The 19,045-nt window shown below is 42.0% G+C and overlaps 1 protein-coding gene across 5 annotated transcripts in view; it reads right to left on the bottom strand.

Annotated features, from left to right (window-relative positions):
• The window catches only part of DZIP1 (DAZ interacting zinc finger protein 1), a 151,217-nt gene that overhangs the window by 5,684 nt on the left and 126,488 nt on the right, over positions 1-19,045 (bottom strand). For all 5 annotated transcript variants that reach the window (XM_077297159.1, XM_077297158.1, XM_077297161.1 and 2 more), the window contains 3 exons: positions 16,360-16,571; positions 15,743-15,873; positions 8,107-8,269 (listed from right to left, as the gene is read on the bottom strand). In XM_077297159.1, the coding sequence (XP_077153274.1) occupies positions 8,107-8,269; positions 15,743-15,873; positions 16,360-16,571 (506 nt within the window). The remainder of the gene's footprint in view (positions 1-8,106; positions 8,270-15,742; positions 15,874-16,359; positions 16,572-19,045) is intronic.

Here is a 19,045-nt window from a genome sequence, read left to right as displayed (position 1 = left end):
CCGTCTTGGAGGAAAGACGAGAAACCGGCGGATCGACTTTGGGGGACTCTGCCCACCTTGAAAGAAGATCGGCACTAAAAGAGTATAGAACGTCCAGGTGTATTCTGCCTGAAAAACGCTTTTCGGGATGCTCCCAGTGCTTAGACAGGGTAGACTCAAACTCCTTGTGGTTGGGAAAGGAGCAAGAGGGACGTTTTACTCGCTTAAAGGAAACACAAGGATCTTGGGAAGGAGCCTCATCCTGCTTAAGTTTGAGGGTTTGAGAGATAGCCGAGATGAGACTATCAACAATTGCCTGCATACTAGAAGTCTGGTCTGAATCAGAGTCAGACCCAGACTGGGAATCTATGTCTGACCCAAAGTCCTCCTCCGAAGAGGGGAATTGGGAAGAGGAGAGCAGCTTGGGTGCTGCGGAGGGACCCGGAGAGGTGGATGAAGAGCCAGACAGACAGAGTCCTCTTCCTAGAACGGCAGGCTGGTCTGTCTCTTTGAGGGTCGGTATCAGGTGCGTGCGAATCGCCAGGAGAGACGTTTGGAGCACTGGTGGCTGCAGACAGTTGTGGAAATCGCTCAAGCGCCTGGACCAGAGACTAATGTCTTCAAAAGGAGATTTGTTGTTAAATTTCCGCGCTGCCGCGCTGCCGCTAAGATGAATTTCAAGAGAGTATAGTTGATTCACAGTGGTTTTATTCAACGCGTTTCAGGGGTCTCATGCCCCCTTCATCAGGAAATACCACACCAGAGACTGGGATACCTTAGTCAGGTCAGAGACCGACTGGGACATAGCAACGGCCCACTGTGGGGGAGGAGGAGTGCACTCATCCTGAGAGTCAGAGGCTTCCTGTGGGGCAGACATAGTAGGAGGACTGCAGGACTGGCAGAAAGGCGATGATTGGCCTGTTGACCACTTTTTCTTGCAGCGAGCACAAGAGTGTGAAAACGGGAGGCGTGGCCTAAAGGAGGAGCCGAACCGATAGGACGGGCGGCAAGAAAGGGGGGCGTGTCCCGATAAGGGACGACGTCTGATTGGCCCTAGGGAACGCTAGGAAGACGCGCACAGGCCGGGGAGCGCGCCCGCAGGGAGAGGTATGGCGCGACTGCACATAGCCATGGAGCGGCGCTGAGCGCGGGACCGCAAAGAATCTGAAGAGCGCTCCTCCAGCTCTTCTGTACCTGATACTGTCCGGTCCGTAGTCTGCGAGGATCGTCCAGGGCCCGATGGGAGGGTCGCTGGAATACACGAAACCTTCTTCCCACACCGCGTCCAGATGGTGTAGAAGACGGTATCAACCCCCTAGGGAGGGGGGAGGTCACCACTGGCAACCACCGTCTTCCTCTCAGCCCTCTCCGTCTCCGAGGAGAGGGGTGAGGAGTGAAATGGCGAAGACTGGCCACCAGAACCCTGGAGCACCTATGAGGGTGACAGGGGATATAGTCCTGCCGGCGGGCCTGAGAGAGACAATGTGGATGACACCACACTGGTCGCTCAGCCGCCTATAAGGGGAAGGCAGAGTGAAAATAACACCCAGAAGCTGATATCTGAAACACAAAAAGGAAAGAGTTAATAAAAACACAACAAACCTGTAGAAAGAAAGGTTAGTTGCGGATCTGGAGAGATCCAGGTCCGCCTCCTACAGACACTAAGCACAAACTGAAGTACTTGGTGCTCGTCGGTGGGTGTATACTGCCAGGGAGGAGCTACCCCTTTTTCCTTTTCTGCATAGTGTCAGCCTCCAAGCAGCAGCAGCATACACCCACTGTTATCTGTGTCCCCCAATGAAGCGATAAAGAAAAAAAATAAACTCACCGTTAGTCTTTTACAGACACGGGGATACCAATATTTTTTTTTAAACAGTTTAGTTATTTTTTTTATTTAAAAGAGAAGAAAAATGTGATGGATTTGAACTATTTTTTTTTTATATTTTGTAATACTTCTGTTTAGTTTTGTAATCCCCCTAGGTGACTTGAACCTTTGATAGTATGATAGCTGTACAACGCACTAAAATACTTTAGCAATCTGTTTATTGTAAAATTAGAGCTCTCCTATGAAGACCTGTCTGTGGTTGACTTCATAAGAGTACCAAAATGGAAGAGATCTGGCAGCCTTCAGCAGGCTCCTGGCTACCATGACAAAGACTATTAGCAGCCCATAAGTACAGGGAAGGGAGGACGATGGGCGATAGAAGCCACCCCATATCTTTAATCATTTAGAAGCCTTAGTGGCTACTTACTGCAGCATTTAAGGAGTTAAAACTGCTGCCAATGGAACAAGTTCAGACAGTGACAGATAGAGGTGGATGTCATCCACATAATGCTACTCCTGAGCCCGCTCATACACCCTTCTCACAAAGAGGACGTTGTTTTACTTCATTTGATTGTGCCGCCATTTTCCAAGACTTGTAACTTTTTCCTTTTTTCAGTCAATGGGGCTGTGCAAAAGCTTATTTTTTACAGAACAAGTCATTTTTATTGATGCCATTTTAAGATAGATATGAGATTTTGATCACTTCTTTCATGATTCTTGCTGTGGTGACCAAAAAAAAAAAGCGATTCTCTTTTTTTTCCCCAATTCTGTTTACAGTGTTTACTGATTGGGTTAATTGATTTTATATTTCGGTAGATCGGACTTTTATGGATGCGGCAAGAATTCGTATATTATTTAAATATCTTTATTATTAGTGGGAAAAATGAGTGGTTGATTCAAAATTTTATGTTTTTTTTAGTTTCTTTCCTGTTCTGCTTTGTTAGTCCCCTCAAGCGATTTGAACATGCGATAGTTTGTACTATATACAGCAATTCTACAGTCAATATACATCGGTTGTCCTCAATAAACAAATACTCATACAAATGAGTAGCACTTATACAGTATATAGTTAGAAATCTATAAACAAAAATTACTTGACAAAGGAATCCAAAATCTTGTTGGTGCCTATGTACAAAGATTAGAAGTGACAAAGTGAAATTAAATAAAATTATTAATTTTTATTATTTACCTACCTGAGCCAAGCGACATGACAGGCACATATAGAGCGGAGACTCAGGAGCCTCTATGTGTCCGCCGCTGGCGCATGCGCACCACCAGATAAGGTGTCTGAAGGATCTTAAAGGGAAGGTGCCACAATTTTGTTTTTGTATTAAAAATGATTCTTTATATAAACAATTATTTTTAATACAAAATTAATTTTTTTTAACTTTAACCCCTTCATGACCTTGGGATTTTTCGTTTTTCCGTGTTCGTTTTTCACTCACCTCCTTCCCAGAGCCATAACTTTTTTATTTTTCCGCCAATTTGGCCATGTGAGGGCTTATTTTTTGTGGGACGAGTTGTACTTTTGAACGACATCATTGGTTTTACCATGTCGTGTACTAGAAAACGGGAAAAAAATTCCAAGTGCGGTGAAATTGCAAAAAAAGTGCAATCCCACACTTGTTTTTTGCTTGGCTTTTTTGCTAGGTTCACTAAATGCTAAAACTGACCTGCCATTATGATTCTCCAGGTCACTACGAGTTCATAGACACCTAACATGACTAGGTTATTTTTTACCTAAGTGGTGAAAAAAAATTTCCAAACTTTGCTAAAAAAAATAAATAAAAATCGCGCCATTTTCCGATACTTGTAGCGTCTCCATTTTTCATGATCTGGGGACGGTTGAAGGCTTATTTTTTGCGTGCCGAGCTGGCATTTTTAATGATTCCAATTCGGTGCAGACACGTTCTTTTGATCGCCCATTATTGCATTATGCAATGTCGTGGTGACCAAAAAAACGTAATTCTGGCGTTTCGATTTTTTTTCTCGTTATGCCGTTTAGCGATCAGGTTAATGCTTTTTTTTATCGATAGATCGGGCGATTCTGAACGTGGCGATACCAAATATGTGTAGGTTTGATTTTTTTTTATTGATTTATTTTGATTGGGGCGAAAGGGGGGTGATTTAAACTTTCATTTTTTTTTTTTTTTTTTTCACATTTTTTTTTTTTTTTTAACTTTTGCCATGCTTCAATAGCCTCCATGGGAGGCTAGAAGCAGGCACAGCACGATCGCCTCTGCTACATAGCAGCGATCTGCTGTTCGCTGCTATGTAGCAGAAAATCAAGTGTGCTGTCTGTGCCGACCACAGGGTGGCGCTCACAGCTGCCAGGGATCTGTAACCATAGAGGCCTCAAGGACCTCTATGGTTACAATGGAGAAGCATCGCCGACCTCCGATCATGTGACGGGGGTCGGCGATGCGCTCATATCTGGCCGCCCGGCCAGATGCGGTAGTTAAATGCCGCTGTCTGCGTTTGACGGCGGCATTTAACTAGTTAATAGCGGTGGGTGAATCGCGATTTCACCCGCCGCTATTGCGGGCACATGTCAGCTGTTCAAAACAGCTGACATGTCCCGGCTTTGATGCGGGCTCACCGCGGAGCCCTGCATCAAAGCAGGGGAGCTGACCTCGGACGTACTATCCCGTCCGAGGTCAGTAAGGGGTTAATATCTTTTTTATTATTTATTATTTTTGCAGCCACTGGGCGCCGCCATTTTGCTTTGCAGGAGTGTAAGTGTAGCTGCACGACACTTACACTCTGCAAATACGGCAGCCCTGGGCATAGACATCTGCAGTCGGCGTCCGACGCCATACCTATCATTGAGCTGCTCCCTGCTGTGATCTGGCCACGCCCCCTGGGCTGTCTCCACATCACAGCAGAGGCAGGAGGTCGGCGCCTTCTTTCTTCAGCCCACAGTGGAGTGTACCTGTGAGCTCCACTGTGACTTGAGAGCTGGGCTGTTGGAGGGGCAGCTCCATCTGTCTCCCCTTCACTCTGTCAGCGGCTGTTCCCTATCCTCTTCTCTGCTGCCTGTAATCTCTAGAATCCCTAGAGAGGCTGAAGTGCTGCGGTCTGATGTCCTCTTATCAGGAGCTGCAGGGGTAACATGGGGGAGGGGGAGAGTCTCTCTGTGCTGCTCCCGCTCTGCCTCTCACTGCAGCCACTGATCAAGGACATCAGACCATGGTATATCTATTACTATGCTGTGTGATACTAAACTGTTGAACCATGTATGTAATCCTCTGCTGTGTGATACTGTCTGCCGGCCGTGTATCTAATTCTCTCCTCTGCCATACTGACTGCTGAGCCGTGTATCTAATCCTATCCCATGTGATACTGACTGCTGGCCCGTGTATCTAATTCTCTCCTGTGTAATACTGTCTGCTGATCTGTGTATCTAATCCTATACTGTGTGATACTGTCTGCTGAGCTGTGTATCTAATCCTATACTGTGTGATACTGTCTGCTGAGCTGTGCATCTAATCCTATACTGTGTGATACTGTGCTGAGCTGTGTATCTAATCCTATACTGTGTGATACTGTCTGCTGAGCTGTGTATCTAATTCTATCCTGTGTGATACTGACTGCTCAGCTGTGTATCTAATCCTACACTGTGTGATACTGTCTGCTGACCCATGTATCTAATCCTATACTGTGTGAAACCGACTGCTGACCCGTGTATCTAATCCTCTCCTGTGTGATACTGTCTATTGAGCCGTGTCTCTAATCCTCTCCTATGAAGTCCTCTTCCCCCCTGCATGTCTTTCCCCATTGCACACACAGCTCAGTGCGTGCAATAAGAGGAGCTGCTGCGGTCATGCTGTATTATGGCATTATGTGTGATCTATGGCTGTATTATATGTGATCTATATGGCGGTATTATTTTGATCAGTATTGTGGAATGATGTAAAAGCTATACGACGGTATATGAGAACTAGATTGTGGTATTATGTGTGATATATGTGGCGGTATTATGTGAAAATTATATGGTGGTATTGTGTGTGTTCTATGTGGCGGTATTATGTGAGACGTATGTGGCGGTATTATCTGAGACGTATGTGGTGGTATTATGTGTGATCTATATGGCAGGATTATGTGAGATGTATTAGGCGGCATTATGTGTGATCTATATGGCGGTATTATGTGAGAACATTGGCGGTATTATGTGTGATCTATATGGTGGCACTATGTGTGATCTATATGGTGGCACTGTGTGATCTATATGGCGGCATTATGTGTGATCTATATGGTGGCATTATTTGAGAATACTATGGCGGTATTATGTGAGAACACTATGGCGGTATTATGCGAGAACACTATGGCGGTATTATGTGAGAACACTATGGCAGTATTATCTTCAAAAAGGGGACCCATTCTAGGGTGGTTCTGGCTGAGCACCTGCACACGGGTCTGGGGTAATAGAGGGGGCAGCATGACCTCCAGTTATGTGCAGGCAGGGGAGGGCTGGTGAGGCAGCTGAAGAGAGGGGTCTCATTTTTATCATTACTATATGGCTACATTTCCTTCCCAGCATCACCCAGACGGTGCCTGTCACCTCGCTTTCACACATCGCCAGGTCAGGCTGGAGAAGATAGGATCTGAGGAGGGGAATGGGGTCTTTGCATGCAATGTCTGGATCAGAACAGGCCATCAATCCGCAGAAATCCTGGATTTCTGTGGAGCAGACGGTCCATCCATGTGTATAAAAGACAGCGCTCTATGTACAATCCCTGGCTGCTCCGCGCACCAAACAGGGGGCCCCCGATAGACCAGCACACTGCTCTCCTCTCCCTCCACCATATATTTCCCAGAATCCTTGCTGCCTGCCATCCTCGGTGACTGTCTACTTGTCAGTATAACTTTGCAATCACCAACAAAATGGCTGCTCACTGGGTTCCTGAATATCATCCTCTCTTATCCCTTAGCAAACACCCAGAAGGGGAGGAGAGGAGACATCACACACGTCAGCAGACTCCACCCATATTTACTGCAGTGCAGTAATGTGAGCTATTTGTACACTAGGTTTTTGTCAAATTTCAGCAGCTGCTCCCCCTAGTGTTTAAAAGTGGAAATGCCAAACCTTTTCAAATTATTTTTTCACATTTTACTAAATTATAAACAAATGATAATGTTTTTTAAGAAAATGTGAACAATAATTCTTTACATTTTTTCAATTGCTGGAAAAAAATTTTTTTTTTATGGCACCTTCCCTTTAAGGGAGAAGAGGCCTAATACGATGTCGCCCCAGGTAAAGTGCTTATATTAAAGGAGCTAAAAAATGACTAATTAGGAAGGGATACATCATGTCCTTAAATAATATAATAAATTTATAAACTTTTTTTAAATAAATTAAATCTATTATATATACATCAGAGGTAAGTATAAAAAACTAAAAGTGACCTTGTAAATATTATAGAATAGGTGCAATTTAAAGTGAGTGAATTTGATTATATTAATAAGCGCCAAGAAAATAATTTTTTAAGACTAAGTGGTATAAAAAAATCCATCTGCCTTTTACCAACAGGTAATATATAGTGAAAACACATCCTTTCCTGTTTTAATTATGTCATTTTATAATTTATGCAAATGATAAAAATTAGTAATTTTATTTAATTACACTTTGTCACTTCTAATCTTTGTACATAGGCACCAACCAAATGTTGAATTCCTTTGGCAAATAATGTTTGTTTATAGAGCAATACTACAGTATAGTTTCAACAGAGTTCCATGATGGTCTTTAACACCCCCATGACATCATAAGAGCCCATTGGCAACCCGCAATCACGTCACGGACTGTTCCACGGGTGCATAGAATGGCACACCACAATGGTGGTGCGCTGTTAATGCCGCTAACATAGATTGATAGCGGCATTTAATAGGTTAACAGTCGCGGCGGTTAAGGGCAGATCCTGGCCGTGTATGGGGCAAGCTCAGCATGTCAGCCTTCTCCATACACCCATTCTCAGCTTGCGACCTACATGTACGCAGGATGTCAGGAAAAGTTTAACGTTTCCAATCTTTTGCTTACACCATCCCACAACTGATACAAACTATTGTAGTATTTACTGACTTCTATTAGATGGATGAAACCAGAATTAGGCATCATTTTTATCTCAGCACTTTTTGAAACTGTTAGGTAGGAGTAAAGTTTGTCAAAGCACAGACAATTTGTACCCTTTTTTTGCAGCATCTTGAATTTGAAATCTGCCACATTTTGCTGGATAAATATCTCCAGGTTCAGACTTTCTAGGAATCCGTGAATGCCTCTATAACAGGATTCTCAGTAAATGACATACCTCCTTTTGTTAATTTAGAAGCACTGAAAGTATTTTTCACAGTAGTTTCAGGAAGCTCTTTTCTGGGCGCAGTAGCCTTTCTGGGTTTTACAGATCTTGGCTCTTCAAACAGTTCGTCCTCTAGTGAAGTGCTATCGAATTCAGAGTCATCAAGGTCGGTAACCTGTTGAGCAAACGAAATAGAAACAAAATAAATATTGTTGGAAAAGCTGTTCTTTACGGACATTCAGGAGCTAACAGGGGACTCCGTGAAGAGACACAGCAGGGAGTAACAATGCCTTTCTGCTGCACTGGAGACACTGGGGGCAATGTTATACATGGATATAGATTTATTTTTGGCTTCACTTGTCATTTAATTTCTTCAGCAGCAGTCTATTTCGGGCCTTAAAGACAAAGCAAATTTTTTGTTTTACACTTGTTGCCTCCCAAGAGTAATTTTTTTGTCGACATAGCTGTAGGAGTTATATTTTTTAGTGATGCTATTTTCGTGTACCTATAACACTTTGATCCTCTTTTGTGCATTTTTTTTGTTATTGTAATTGGTCTTCAATACAAAAAGTAAAACTATTATATTATATAGAGTAATTACAAACAGAGTGATCTATTTTAAGTGTTTATTTCTGTTTCTGTTGATGATTATGGCTGTTGATGATTATGATTATGAAAACCCAAACGTAATTATCTCAGTAAATTAGAACAATTAACAAACACACCTGCAAAGGCTTCCTAAGCATGTAAAAGGTCCCTTAGTCTGTTTCAGTAGGCTCCACAATCATGGGGAAGACTGCTGACGTGATAGATGTCCAGTAGGCAGTCATTGACACACTCCACGAGGAGGGTAAGCCACAAAAGGTCATTGCTAAAGAAGCTGGCTGTTCACTGAGTGCTGTATCCAAGCATATTAATGGAAAGATGAGTGGAAGGGAAAAGTGTGGTAGAAAAAGGTGAACAAGCAACCGAGATAACCGCAGCCTTGGAAAGATTGTTAAGAAAAGGCCATTCAAAAATTTGAGGGAGATTCACAAGGAGTGGACTGCTGCTGGAGTATCCAGGACATGGGCTACAAGTGTTGCATTCCTTGTGTCAAGCCACTCATGACCAATAGACGCCAGAAGCGTCTTACCTGGGCCAAGGAGAAAAAGAACTGGACTGTTGCTCAGTGGTCCAATGTGTTGTTTTCAGATTAAAGTAAATATGGCATTTCATTTGGAAATCAAGGTCCCAGAGTCTGGAGGATGAGTGGAGAGGCACACAATCCAAGCTGCTTGAGGTCTAGTGTCAAGTTGCCACAATCAGTGATAGTTTGGGGAGCCATGTCATCTGCTGGTGTAGGTCCACTGTGTTTTATCAAGACCAAAGTCAGCGCAGCCATCTACCAGGAAATTTTAGAGCACTTCACACTCCCCTCTGCCGACAAGCTTTTTGGAGATGGAAATTTAATTCTCCAGCAGGACTTGGCACCTGTCCACACTGTCAAAAGTACCAATACCTGATTTAAAAACAACAGTATCACTGTGCTTGATTGGCCAGCAAACTCGCCTGACCTTAACCCCATAGAGAATCTATGGGGTATTGTCAAGAGGAAGATGAGAGACACCAGACCCAAATTTCAGATTTTAAAATCATTTTTCAAGCTGGTTGTGGTGATTATATATATATATATATATATATATATATATATATATATATATATATATATATATATATATATATATACAGTTATATGAAAAAGTTTGGGCACCCCTATTAATCTTAAGCTTAATGTTTTATAAAAATTGTTTTTTTTGCAACAGCTATTTCAGTTTCATATATCTAATAACTGTTGGACACAGCAATGTCTCTGCCTTGAAATGAGGTTTATTGTACTAACAGAAAATGTGCAATCTGCATTCAAACAAAATTTGACAGGTGCATAAGTATGGGCACCCTTATCATTTTCTTGTTTTAAATACTCCTACCTACTTTTTACTGACTTAAAGCACTTTTTTTTGGTTTTGTAACCTCATTGAGCTGTGAACTTCATAGCCAGGTGTATACAATCATGAGAAAAGCTACTTAAAGTGGCCACTTGCAAGTTGTTCTCCTGTTTGAATCTCCTCTGAAGAGTGGCATCAGGGGCTCCTCAAAACAACTGTCAAATGATCTGAAAACAAAGATTATTCAACATAGTTGTTCAGGGAAAGGATACAAAAAGCTGTCTCAGAGATTTAACCTGTCAATTTCCACTGTGAGGAACATAGTAAGGAAATGGAAGAACACAGGTACAGTTCTTGTTAAGGCCAGAAGTGGCAGGCCAAGAAAAACATCAGAAAGGCAGAGAAGAAGAATGGTGAGATCAGTCAAGGACAATCCTCAGACCACCTCCAGAGAGCTGCAGCATCAACTTGCTGCAGATGGTGTCACTGTGCATCGGTCAACTATACAATGCACTTTGCACAAGGAGAAGCTGTATGGGAGAGTGATGCGAAATAAGCCATTTCTGCAAGCACACCACAAACAGAGTCGGCTGAGGTATGCAAAAGCACATTTGGAGAAGCCAATTTCTTTTTGGAAGAAGGTCCTGTGGACTGATGAAACCAAGATTGAGTTGTTTGGTTATACAAAAAGGCGTTATGCATGGCGGCAAAAAAACACAGCATTCCAAGAAAAACACTTGCTACCCACAGTAAAATTTGGTGGAGGTTCCATCTTGCTTTGGGGCTGTGTCGCCAATACCGACACCGGGAATCTTGTTAAAGTTGAGGGATGCATGGATTCCTCTCAGTATCAGCAGATTCTTGACAATAATGTTCATGAATCAGTGACAAAGTTGAAGTTACGCAGGGGATGGATCTTTCAGCAAGACAATGATCTAAAACACCGCTCTAAATCTACTCAGGCATTCATGCAGAGGAACAATTACACTGTTCTGGAATGGCCATCCCAGTCCCCAGACCTCAATATCATTGAACATCTGTGGGATCATTTGAAGAGGGCTGTCCATGCTCGGCGACCATCAAACTTAACTGAACTGGAATTGTTTTGTAAAGTGGAATGGTCAAAAATACCTTCATCCAGGATCCAGGAACTCATTAAAAGCTACAGGAAGCGACTAGAGGCTGTTATTTTTGCAAAAGGAGGATCTACGAAATATTAATGTCACTTTTCTGGTGAGGTGCCCATACTTATGCACCTGTCAAATTTTGTTTGAATGCAGATTGCACATTTTCTGTTAGTATAATGAACCTCATTTCAAGGCAGAAACATTACTGTGTCCAACAGTTATTAGATATATGAAACTGAAATAGCTGTTGCAAAAAAAACAATTTTTATAAAACATTAAGCTTAAGATTAATAGGGGTGTCCAAACTTTTTCATATAACTGTATGTGCAGTGACCTTATGTATAGGTATTGTGTGACTAGGAACATCTGTCCTGAAGGCTGCAGGTTCGCACCCAGGTGTTAATATGTATTTTCCTGGGACAAGTAGAATTCTGTCTCCAATCTCACCAAGGGGTCCTGCTGGAAGCCAAGAACAAAGGTAACATTTGACACCTCCTAGCTCTTGGAAGAGAGATGCTAATTACGGCCTGATAGTATCTCTGTCTGAGCTTTTACACAAAGGATCTCAAGAGAAAATAATATATTCATTGGGGGGCGTGGCCGTGGTCCAATCAAAAACCAAGCAATTATGATATTAACCTGAGGCGCTGGTCTAGAAACCTGACCTCTAGACCAAAGCTATAAATTAGATCGGTATACAGAGACACGTGTTCACATAATGGGGGCGGCCGAGCTGGTGTGATCCACTCTACATTCATCCTACCCTCAGGGAGTAGAAAGCAAACTACCAGTTAGATGATTTCTGTAAGTTTTCTCCTGTTATTTTATACTGTTTTGCATAAGTTGTATGTCTTTTTATTATCATATTTTTATAACTTTTCTTACTGTAAGCAATTAACCTTTTTGTATTAAAGTATAAAACTTTAACAAGTTGAACCTTGAATGTTCTAAAATAATCCATAGCCTAAGGTGTGTGAGCCATATGAGTGGTACACATTATTATTATTAATATTTTGGGGAATCATCGCCCGTGTATTCGATGAGTGGTGGCAGCGTGTAAGGGTTAATCTAAGTCACATGCTGAGAGTGGATACGTGACGAATTAGTGACACCACAGAGTAAGGGATCCGTGACACTGGTGTTGTAAAGTATTCTAATTCACTGAGATAATGACTTTCGGGTTTTCATTGGCTGTAAGCCATAATTATCAACAATAACAGAAATAAACACTTGAAATAGATCACTCTGTTTGCAATGACTCTATATAATATATAAGTTTCACTTTTTGATTTGTAGAACTGAAATAAATTAAGTTTTTGATGATATTCTAAGTTTGTAGGAAGCACCTGTACATAAAAAGAATAACATTGCCAACTTTAAAGCTGAAAAAAAAAAAAAAAAGAAAACATGTAACACAAAAAGCTGACAAAATAGATCATTTTCTAACAGGATCAGAATTTTTTTCAACATTTTTATGCTTTTGTTTCGTCCTTCCCTTCTTCCAAAAAGCACAATTTTAGTTTTTTTCCGTCAATATAGCCGTAAAGAGGTCTTGTATTTTTTTGTATAGGAGTTCAGACCATTCACTTTTCCATACAATGTACTGAAAACAAGAAAAAAAAAATCCAAATGTGGTCACATGGTGAAAAAAATTTAATCCCGCCATTCTTTTTTTGAGTTTTGTTTTTACAGTGTTCACTTTGCGCTAAAAATAACCTGGCAATACAATCCTCCAGGTCAGTATTTAATTTAATGCCACTGATGTTTTTATGGATTACATTCTGATATACATACGCTTTGAGCATTTTTTTATGACATTCTGGTGGGTTGGGGGGAGGGGGGGGGGCAGTGTGTCACTTGGAAAACACCAATTCTAAAGTTACATTTTTTTTGTTCATGCAGGCATTTATTGTATGGGATACATATTTTTGTATTTTTCCACCTTGGGCACTTACACATGCAGCAAAACCAAATGTTAATTTCTATTTTTTTTTTCATTTAGCTATTTAAGTTTGGCCAAAAAGGGAAGATGGAAACTTTCATTTATGGATTTTTTAATGTTTTTTCCATTTTTTAATAATATCCTTAGACGATTAGATCTGTGTTTTCTTTCTTAAAGAATGTATGACTATGTGTTCTCATATGAGTATGTAATTATTCATGGTCTAGTAAGAGCATGTTAGATACCTGGTACATAGATTTTAGGATTCTTACTTTTTTTTTTTTTTTCAATAATGTTTTTATTAAACTTTTTTAACAATACACATATAAAATGTAGACAAAAAAAAAGGGGGGGGGTGTCAAGGAAAAACTGAAACAAGATATAATTTGCACATTGTCGTATCAATCAGTCAATGTTACGTCACATCTCGAGCAATACGATGTGAGCAAATAAAATAATTTGCATAAACATGACAAATAAGCAAAATGACTAATTTTGAAAGGTCTGTTCTTGGGGGGGGGGGGGGAGGAGAACACCTGGGGGAAATGGGAGTAGGGGGAGGGGGGGAGGGGGAAGGGGGGAGAGCACACGGCTTCCACCTCTACATCCTCAGATTTGCATGCCCCAATCCGCGAATCATCCTCACAGAGGCGGACGACCTGCTATTGTCTGTTCCAAGAACCAAGTAGTCATCTTAAAACAATCTCTGATTCCTTGCTTAGTGTGAGTCGGAAGAATCGCTATAAATGGTTCCCATGTGTTAAAGAATGTCTGAGTCCGTCTCTCTTTCTGAAGAGAAGCATCTATCCAGTCCATTCTAAACAGAAAAGCAAGTTTCTCTAGGAAAAGTCGCAATGTGGGCACTTTAGGCGCCAACCAGTTTTGTAGAATTGTTTTACGAGCTGCAGCTGAGATAATAAAAAGGAATTTTTTACCATGGTATGGAATATGGACGTCGTTATCTGTAACATGACCAAAGAGAGCCCAGGCCGGAGTAAGTGTGATGTTATATAAGGTGTGCGTCAACACAAAGGTATGTATACGCTGCCAGAACAATTGAATTTGTGGACAAGCCCAGAAGCAGTGAAAGTGGTCCGCCTCAGGTTCCCCACATCTAGAGCAGGCCGGGCTCGCCAGATTCCCCATCAGATAACTACGTTTTGGTGAAACATAGGTCTTGTGTAGGATCTGTAATGCCATTTCCCAATAAGAGATAGAAGGTATATATTTAAGTGCTTTCTGTAATGCCCGCAAGATAAGAGATGGCGCAAAGGAGACATCATCCACCTGCCATTTTGTAATTCCCACCCCTACGGTATCATACTGTAGCAAAGGACGAAGGAATGTATAGTACTCCGAGACCAGGCCCCTATTCTGAGTGCATGTATTCAATTTGTTCAGTAATTTGTCCTGCCAGTCATTGTCATTGAAAGTGTGTATGACACTATGTGCGTAGCTTTGCAGCTGCATGTAGTGGAAAGGGTGTGCGCGTATATAATCAAACAAAGTGCATGCCTGAGCAAATGAAATGACGGTCCTTGTCTGTATGTCAACTATGTCTCCAATGGACCGTAAACCCTCTCTCTGCCATCTAGAGAAGATGGGGTGTGCCTTTCCATCATGGAAACTAGGATTATTGGAAAATGATTGTGCAAGTGAAACACCACTGGATAAATGCAGCCTCCTACGCACCACCACCCACGTCCTCCACATTGACATGAATAAGGGGTTATTTTTGTGGTCTGATGTTAACGAGGGATAAGGGGAATGCAACAAGCTTACCAGGGACCCACTACCTATCAGAGGTGATTCTACGGCATTGGATGAATAAGTGGATGTACCGTTCAGCCAGTCTTTAAGGATCCGCATATTGGCTGCCAGATTATATAATTTAACATCTGGGAAATTGATTCCCCCATTAGTCTTAGGCTGTTGGAGGATGTACAGTCCAATTCTAGGTCTCCTTCCCTGCCATATGAAATTGCGGAATAGTCGATTGATGTTGCGTTCATCTACGGGTCTTAGATAGAACGGTAAGACATTAAACAGGTATAGCAGCCGCGGGAAGGAGATCATTTTTATTAGGTTTGCCCGACCTATAAAAGAGAGGGTGAATTTGCTCCACGCATTTAAGTCGTCCTGTAATGATTTGATAAATGCCTGCAGGTTAGTCCGCTGCAGTTCTGTTGGAGATCTAGTAATTTGAACACCCAAGTATGTAATAGATTGGGTTTTCCACTGGATAGGGTAACCTTGAGTCCACGTAGGTTTTGCAGGTCCCGTGAGCATCAGAGCTTCAGATTTTGTCACATTTATTGAGAAACCTATTATTGCTCCCTTTTGCTCTACTATTGAAAGCAAAGGGCCCAAATTGACCCGAGGTCTTGACATAAAGATTAAAAGGTCATCTGCGAAAGCCATCGTTTTAATTTCAGTATTCCCAAATTGTAATCCCTGAAGACCTGGCCACTTCTGCAAGTACCTTAATAGTGGGTCCAGTGCCAGATTAAAAAGTATCGGTGAGATTGGGCATCCCTGTCTTGCTCCCCTTTCCAAAGTGATTGGAGGAGATAGTAAATTATTTATGGATAGTTTAGTGGTTGCGTTATGTTGTATGATGTGGAGAAATCTAAGAAAAATAGGATTCTTACTTTTAACTCCATGACTGGATCTTTTTGAACAAAGGCCTCAGCCATGTCGACTCCACCAACAGGTTTCAGATCAACTGAACGCGCAGACCGTGCCATCTCCAACTGTTCAGAAAGTTCTTTCACCAGTGTTGCTATTAAATAAAATAAAAAAACAGCCCCCAAAAATCACTAAGTAAATGAAGAATAATATGTCCCATGATTAATGCTGGCAAAACCTTCGGCAGCACTATTGCACTCAGGTATGTCTCAGATAAAATCTAATTAGAAGGTCCTACCGGAAACCATCGTCGTAGGTGAGACTAGTACAGCCTCACGAATGGCCATAATACTGCCAGACCATAGTAGTAATACTGGCCAATTATAGTAGTCAGAATATGCTCAGACCATAGAAGTCATGAAGCAATTACAAAGTAAAGGTTAGAAAATCAATGATCTGACTGGTTTCTATCGGCAATAGTGACACTTTCTATCTGACCTACCGCTTATGCGCAAGGCACATTGTCCAGGGATTAACTAGACATGAATACAAATAGATTGGCTCATACAGAAAATAGTAATATAATTCAGAACTGACATTAAAGATATATTTGTATGCTAAGTGTCTGTGGAGTGCTAACCTCGGGCTGGTTTGGCAGGAGCTGGCTTCTGGGCTGGCGCTGGTTTTATCTCCTCCAGCACACTGCCATCTGATTCACTTTCGGATGTAGCAAAACCAACTCCGACTTTCCCATTAAGCGAAGGTTTTGCTTTGAAAGAATCCCGACGTTTGTGGTGCCACGCAGACTCATCCTTTAAGTCTGACTCATCATCAGAGGTAAACGGAGGTGTCCTGAAATGAAGAACGATTATTTATGTATGGAGTTACTGTTCCCTCACTAAGGCCATGTTCACACGGTGCAGAAGTGGTGTTATTTTTCATTATGATATTGGATATAACACTGCATCTCTGGACACTAGCTCTAAATCTGCATTCAAAGACCTAAAATGCAGCCATCATCTCACATCTCAAAGGTTGACATTTACACATATTTTACCTCAGCTCACAGAATGAGGTTCCATTAGTAAGGGGTGTAGTACAAAGGCTTCCCACTGCCGGGATGACCTGGAGACTAATATTGGCTAACAATGTTGAAGCAGACATTAATCAAATCATCAAGCAATTTTCATCCAAATCTGGAGAAAAACTGCTTCAAATGCTGCAAAACTCAACTCAAAATTGTGCAGAAATTTGGAAACTTTTGAAGTTTTAAAGCCGCCCTAGACAGCTCTGGCACCTTTTAGAAACATGGGCAGCACTTCAGTGAGATGGGGTGTGGACACGTTCAACAAATTCACCATCATTTACAACACACAAGGGCTTATAAATTAGGACAGAGACGTACTCTCTGTCAGAAGATGGGGCACTGCAGTCCGAGATGAGACAAATTCATTAGAGCATAACTGTTTTCATTTTTACTTCATAAATCAATAGTGCATATGAAAATATGCAACTTTGCAATATATCTCATCAGAGAAATCTGCTTCTTTCTCTGCCAGAATGATCCGTCACGGGGAGGAGGGAGAAGCTAGAGACAGAGCTCCTCCCACATAGAATCTTATCGGTAGCAGCTTACACCTCCTATCTCAGGAACATGATAATCTGTCTACACTGAATACAGATTTTACCTCAGAATTCAGAATGGTGATAATGACTGATAATAATAATAATAATAATTTTTATTTATATAGCGCCAACATATTCCGCAGCGCTTTACAACTTATAGAGGGGACTTGTACAGACAATAGACATTACAGCATAACAGAAATCACAGTTCAAAACAGATACCAGGAGGAATGAGGGCCCTGCTCGCAAGTTTACAAACTATGAGGAAAAGGGGAGACACGAGAGGTGGATGGTACCAATTGCTTTAGTTATTTGGACCAGCCATAGTGTAAGGCTCGGGTGTTCATGTAAAGCTGCATGAACCAGTTATCAGCCTAAGTATGTAGCAGTACAGACACAGAGTGCTATTAACTGCATAAAGTGTATGAGAACACGATGCAAGGAACCTGATTATGTGTTTTGTTTTTTCAAAATTTTTTAATAGGCCACACAGGGATAGTTAGGTTAATGCGTTGAGGCGGTAGGCCAGTTTGAACAAATGCGTTTTTAGGGCACGCATAAAACTGTGGGGATTGGGGATTAATCGTATTAACCTAGGTAGTGCATTCCAAAGAATCGGCGCAGCACGTGTAAAGTCTTGGAGACGGGAGTTGGAGGTTCTGATTATTGAGGATGCTAACCTGAGGTCATTAGCGGAGCGGAGGGCACGGGTAGGGTGGTAGACTGAGACCAGAGAGGAGATGTAGGGTGGTGCTGAGCCATGGAGTGCTTTGTGGATGAGGGTAGTAGTTTTGTACTGGATTCTGGAGTGGATGGGTAGCCAGTGTAATGACTGGCACAAGGTAGAGGCATCGGTGTAACGGTTGGTGAGGAATATGATCCTGGCAGCAGCATTCAGGACAGATTGGAGCGGGGAGAGTTTGGTAAGAGGGAGGCCGATTAGTAGAGAGTTACAATAGTCCAGACGGGAATGAATAAGAGAAACAGTAAGAGTTTTTGCAGAGTCGAAAGTAAGAAAAGGGCGAATTCTAGAAATGTTTTTGAGATGCAGATAAGAAGAGCGAGCCAGTGATCGGATGTGGGGGGTGAATGAAAGCTCGGAATCAATTCCAGTGGAGAAAAAAGCAGATTTCTCTGATAAGATATATTACAAAGTTGCTTATTTTTATGTGTATTATTGATTTATTAAATAAAATTTAAAACGATGGTTATGTTTTAAGAGGAGCCTCTTATTTCTGCACAGACCCCATGAAGACTGGAGTGCAAAATGTTCATTTTTCCGAATCCGGGTCTAATGGATATATGAATAGTGACAAGTCATAAATCGGCTCCCATCAGGTCACAATTTAGTTTGTTTTTTTGCCTCAAATTTGACAGCCATTCATTTATTGATTCTTTCTATTGGCATAGTCATATGAAGACCAGCACACCACGCGGCTGCCATGGAGTCTGGCACCGCTCCCCCCCCCCCATTTCTCATTCAACTTATCAACATCATAGACGCCGATACAGTTGAAAGCAGTGATGGAGGAGAGAGCATCAGATGACACTCCCTCTCCCATCAATCCCCCCCTGCTTGTGTCTCAACAGGCGCGCGATGACGTCACTTCATATTGCGCTACGCTGTGCCAGCAGTGGTGCCGAAAAGACCGGAGCAGCGCAGGGAACAGGGAGGAGGGGTGAGTATTGTGTCTGCGTGA

This window comes from Ranitomeya variabilis, chromosome 3 (assembly GCF_051348905.1).
Source record: "Ranitomeya variabilis isolate aRanVar5 chromosome 3, aRanVar5.hap1, whole genome shotgun sequence".
Classification (NCBI taxonomy): Eukaryota; Metazoa; Chordata; class Amphibia; order Anura; family Dendrobatidae; genus Ranitomeya; species Ranitomeya variabilis.
The sequence above is the reverse complement of the archived record's forward strand: the minus strand, read 5'-3'. Positions and strand labels throughout refer to the sequence as shown.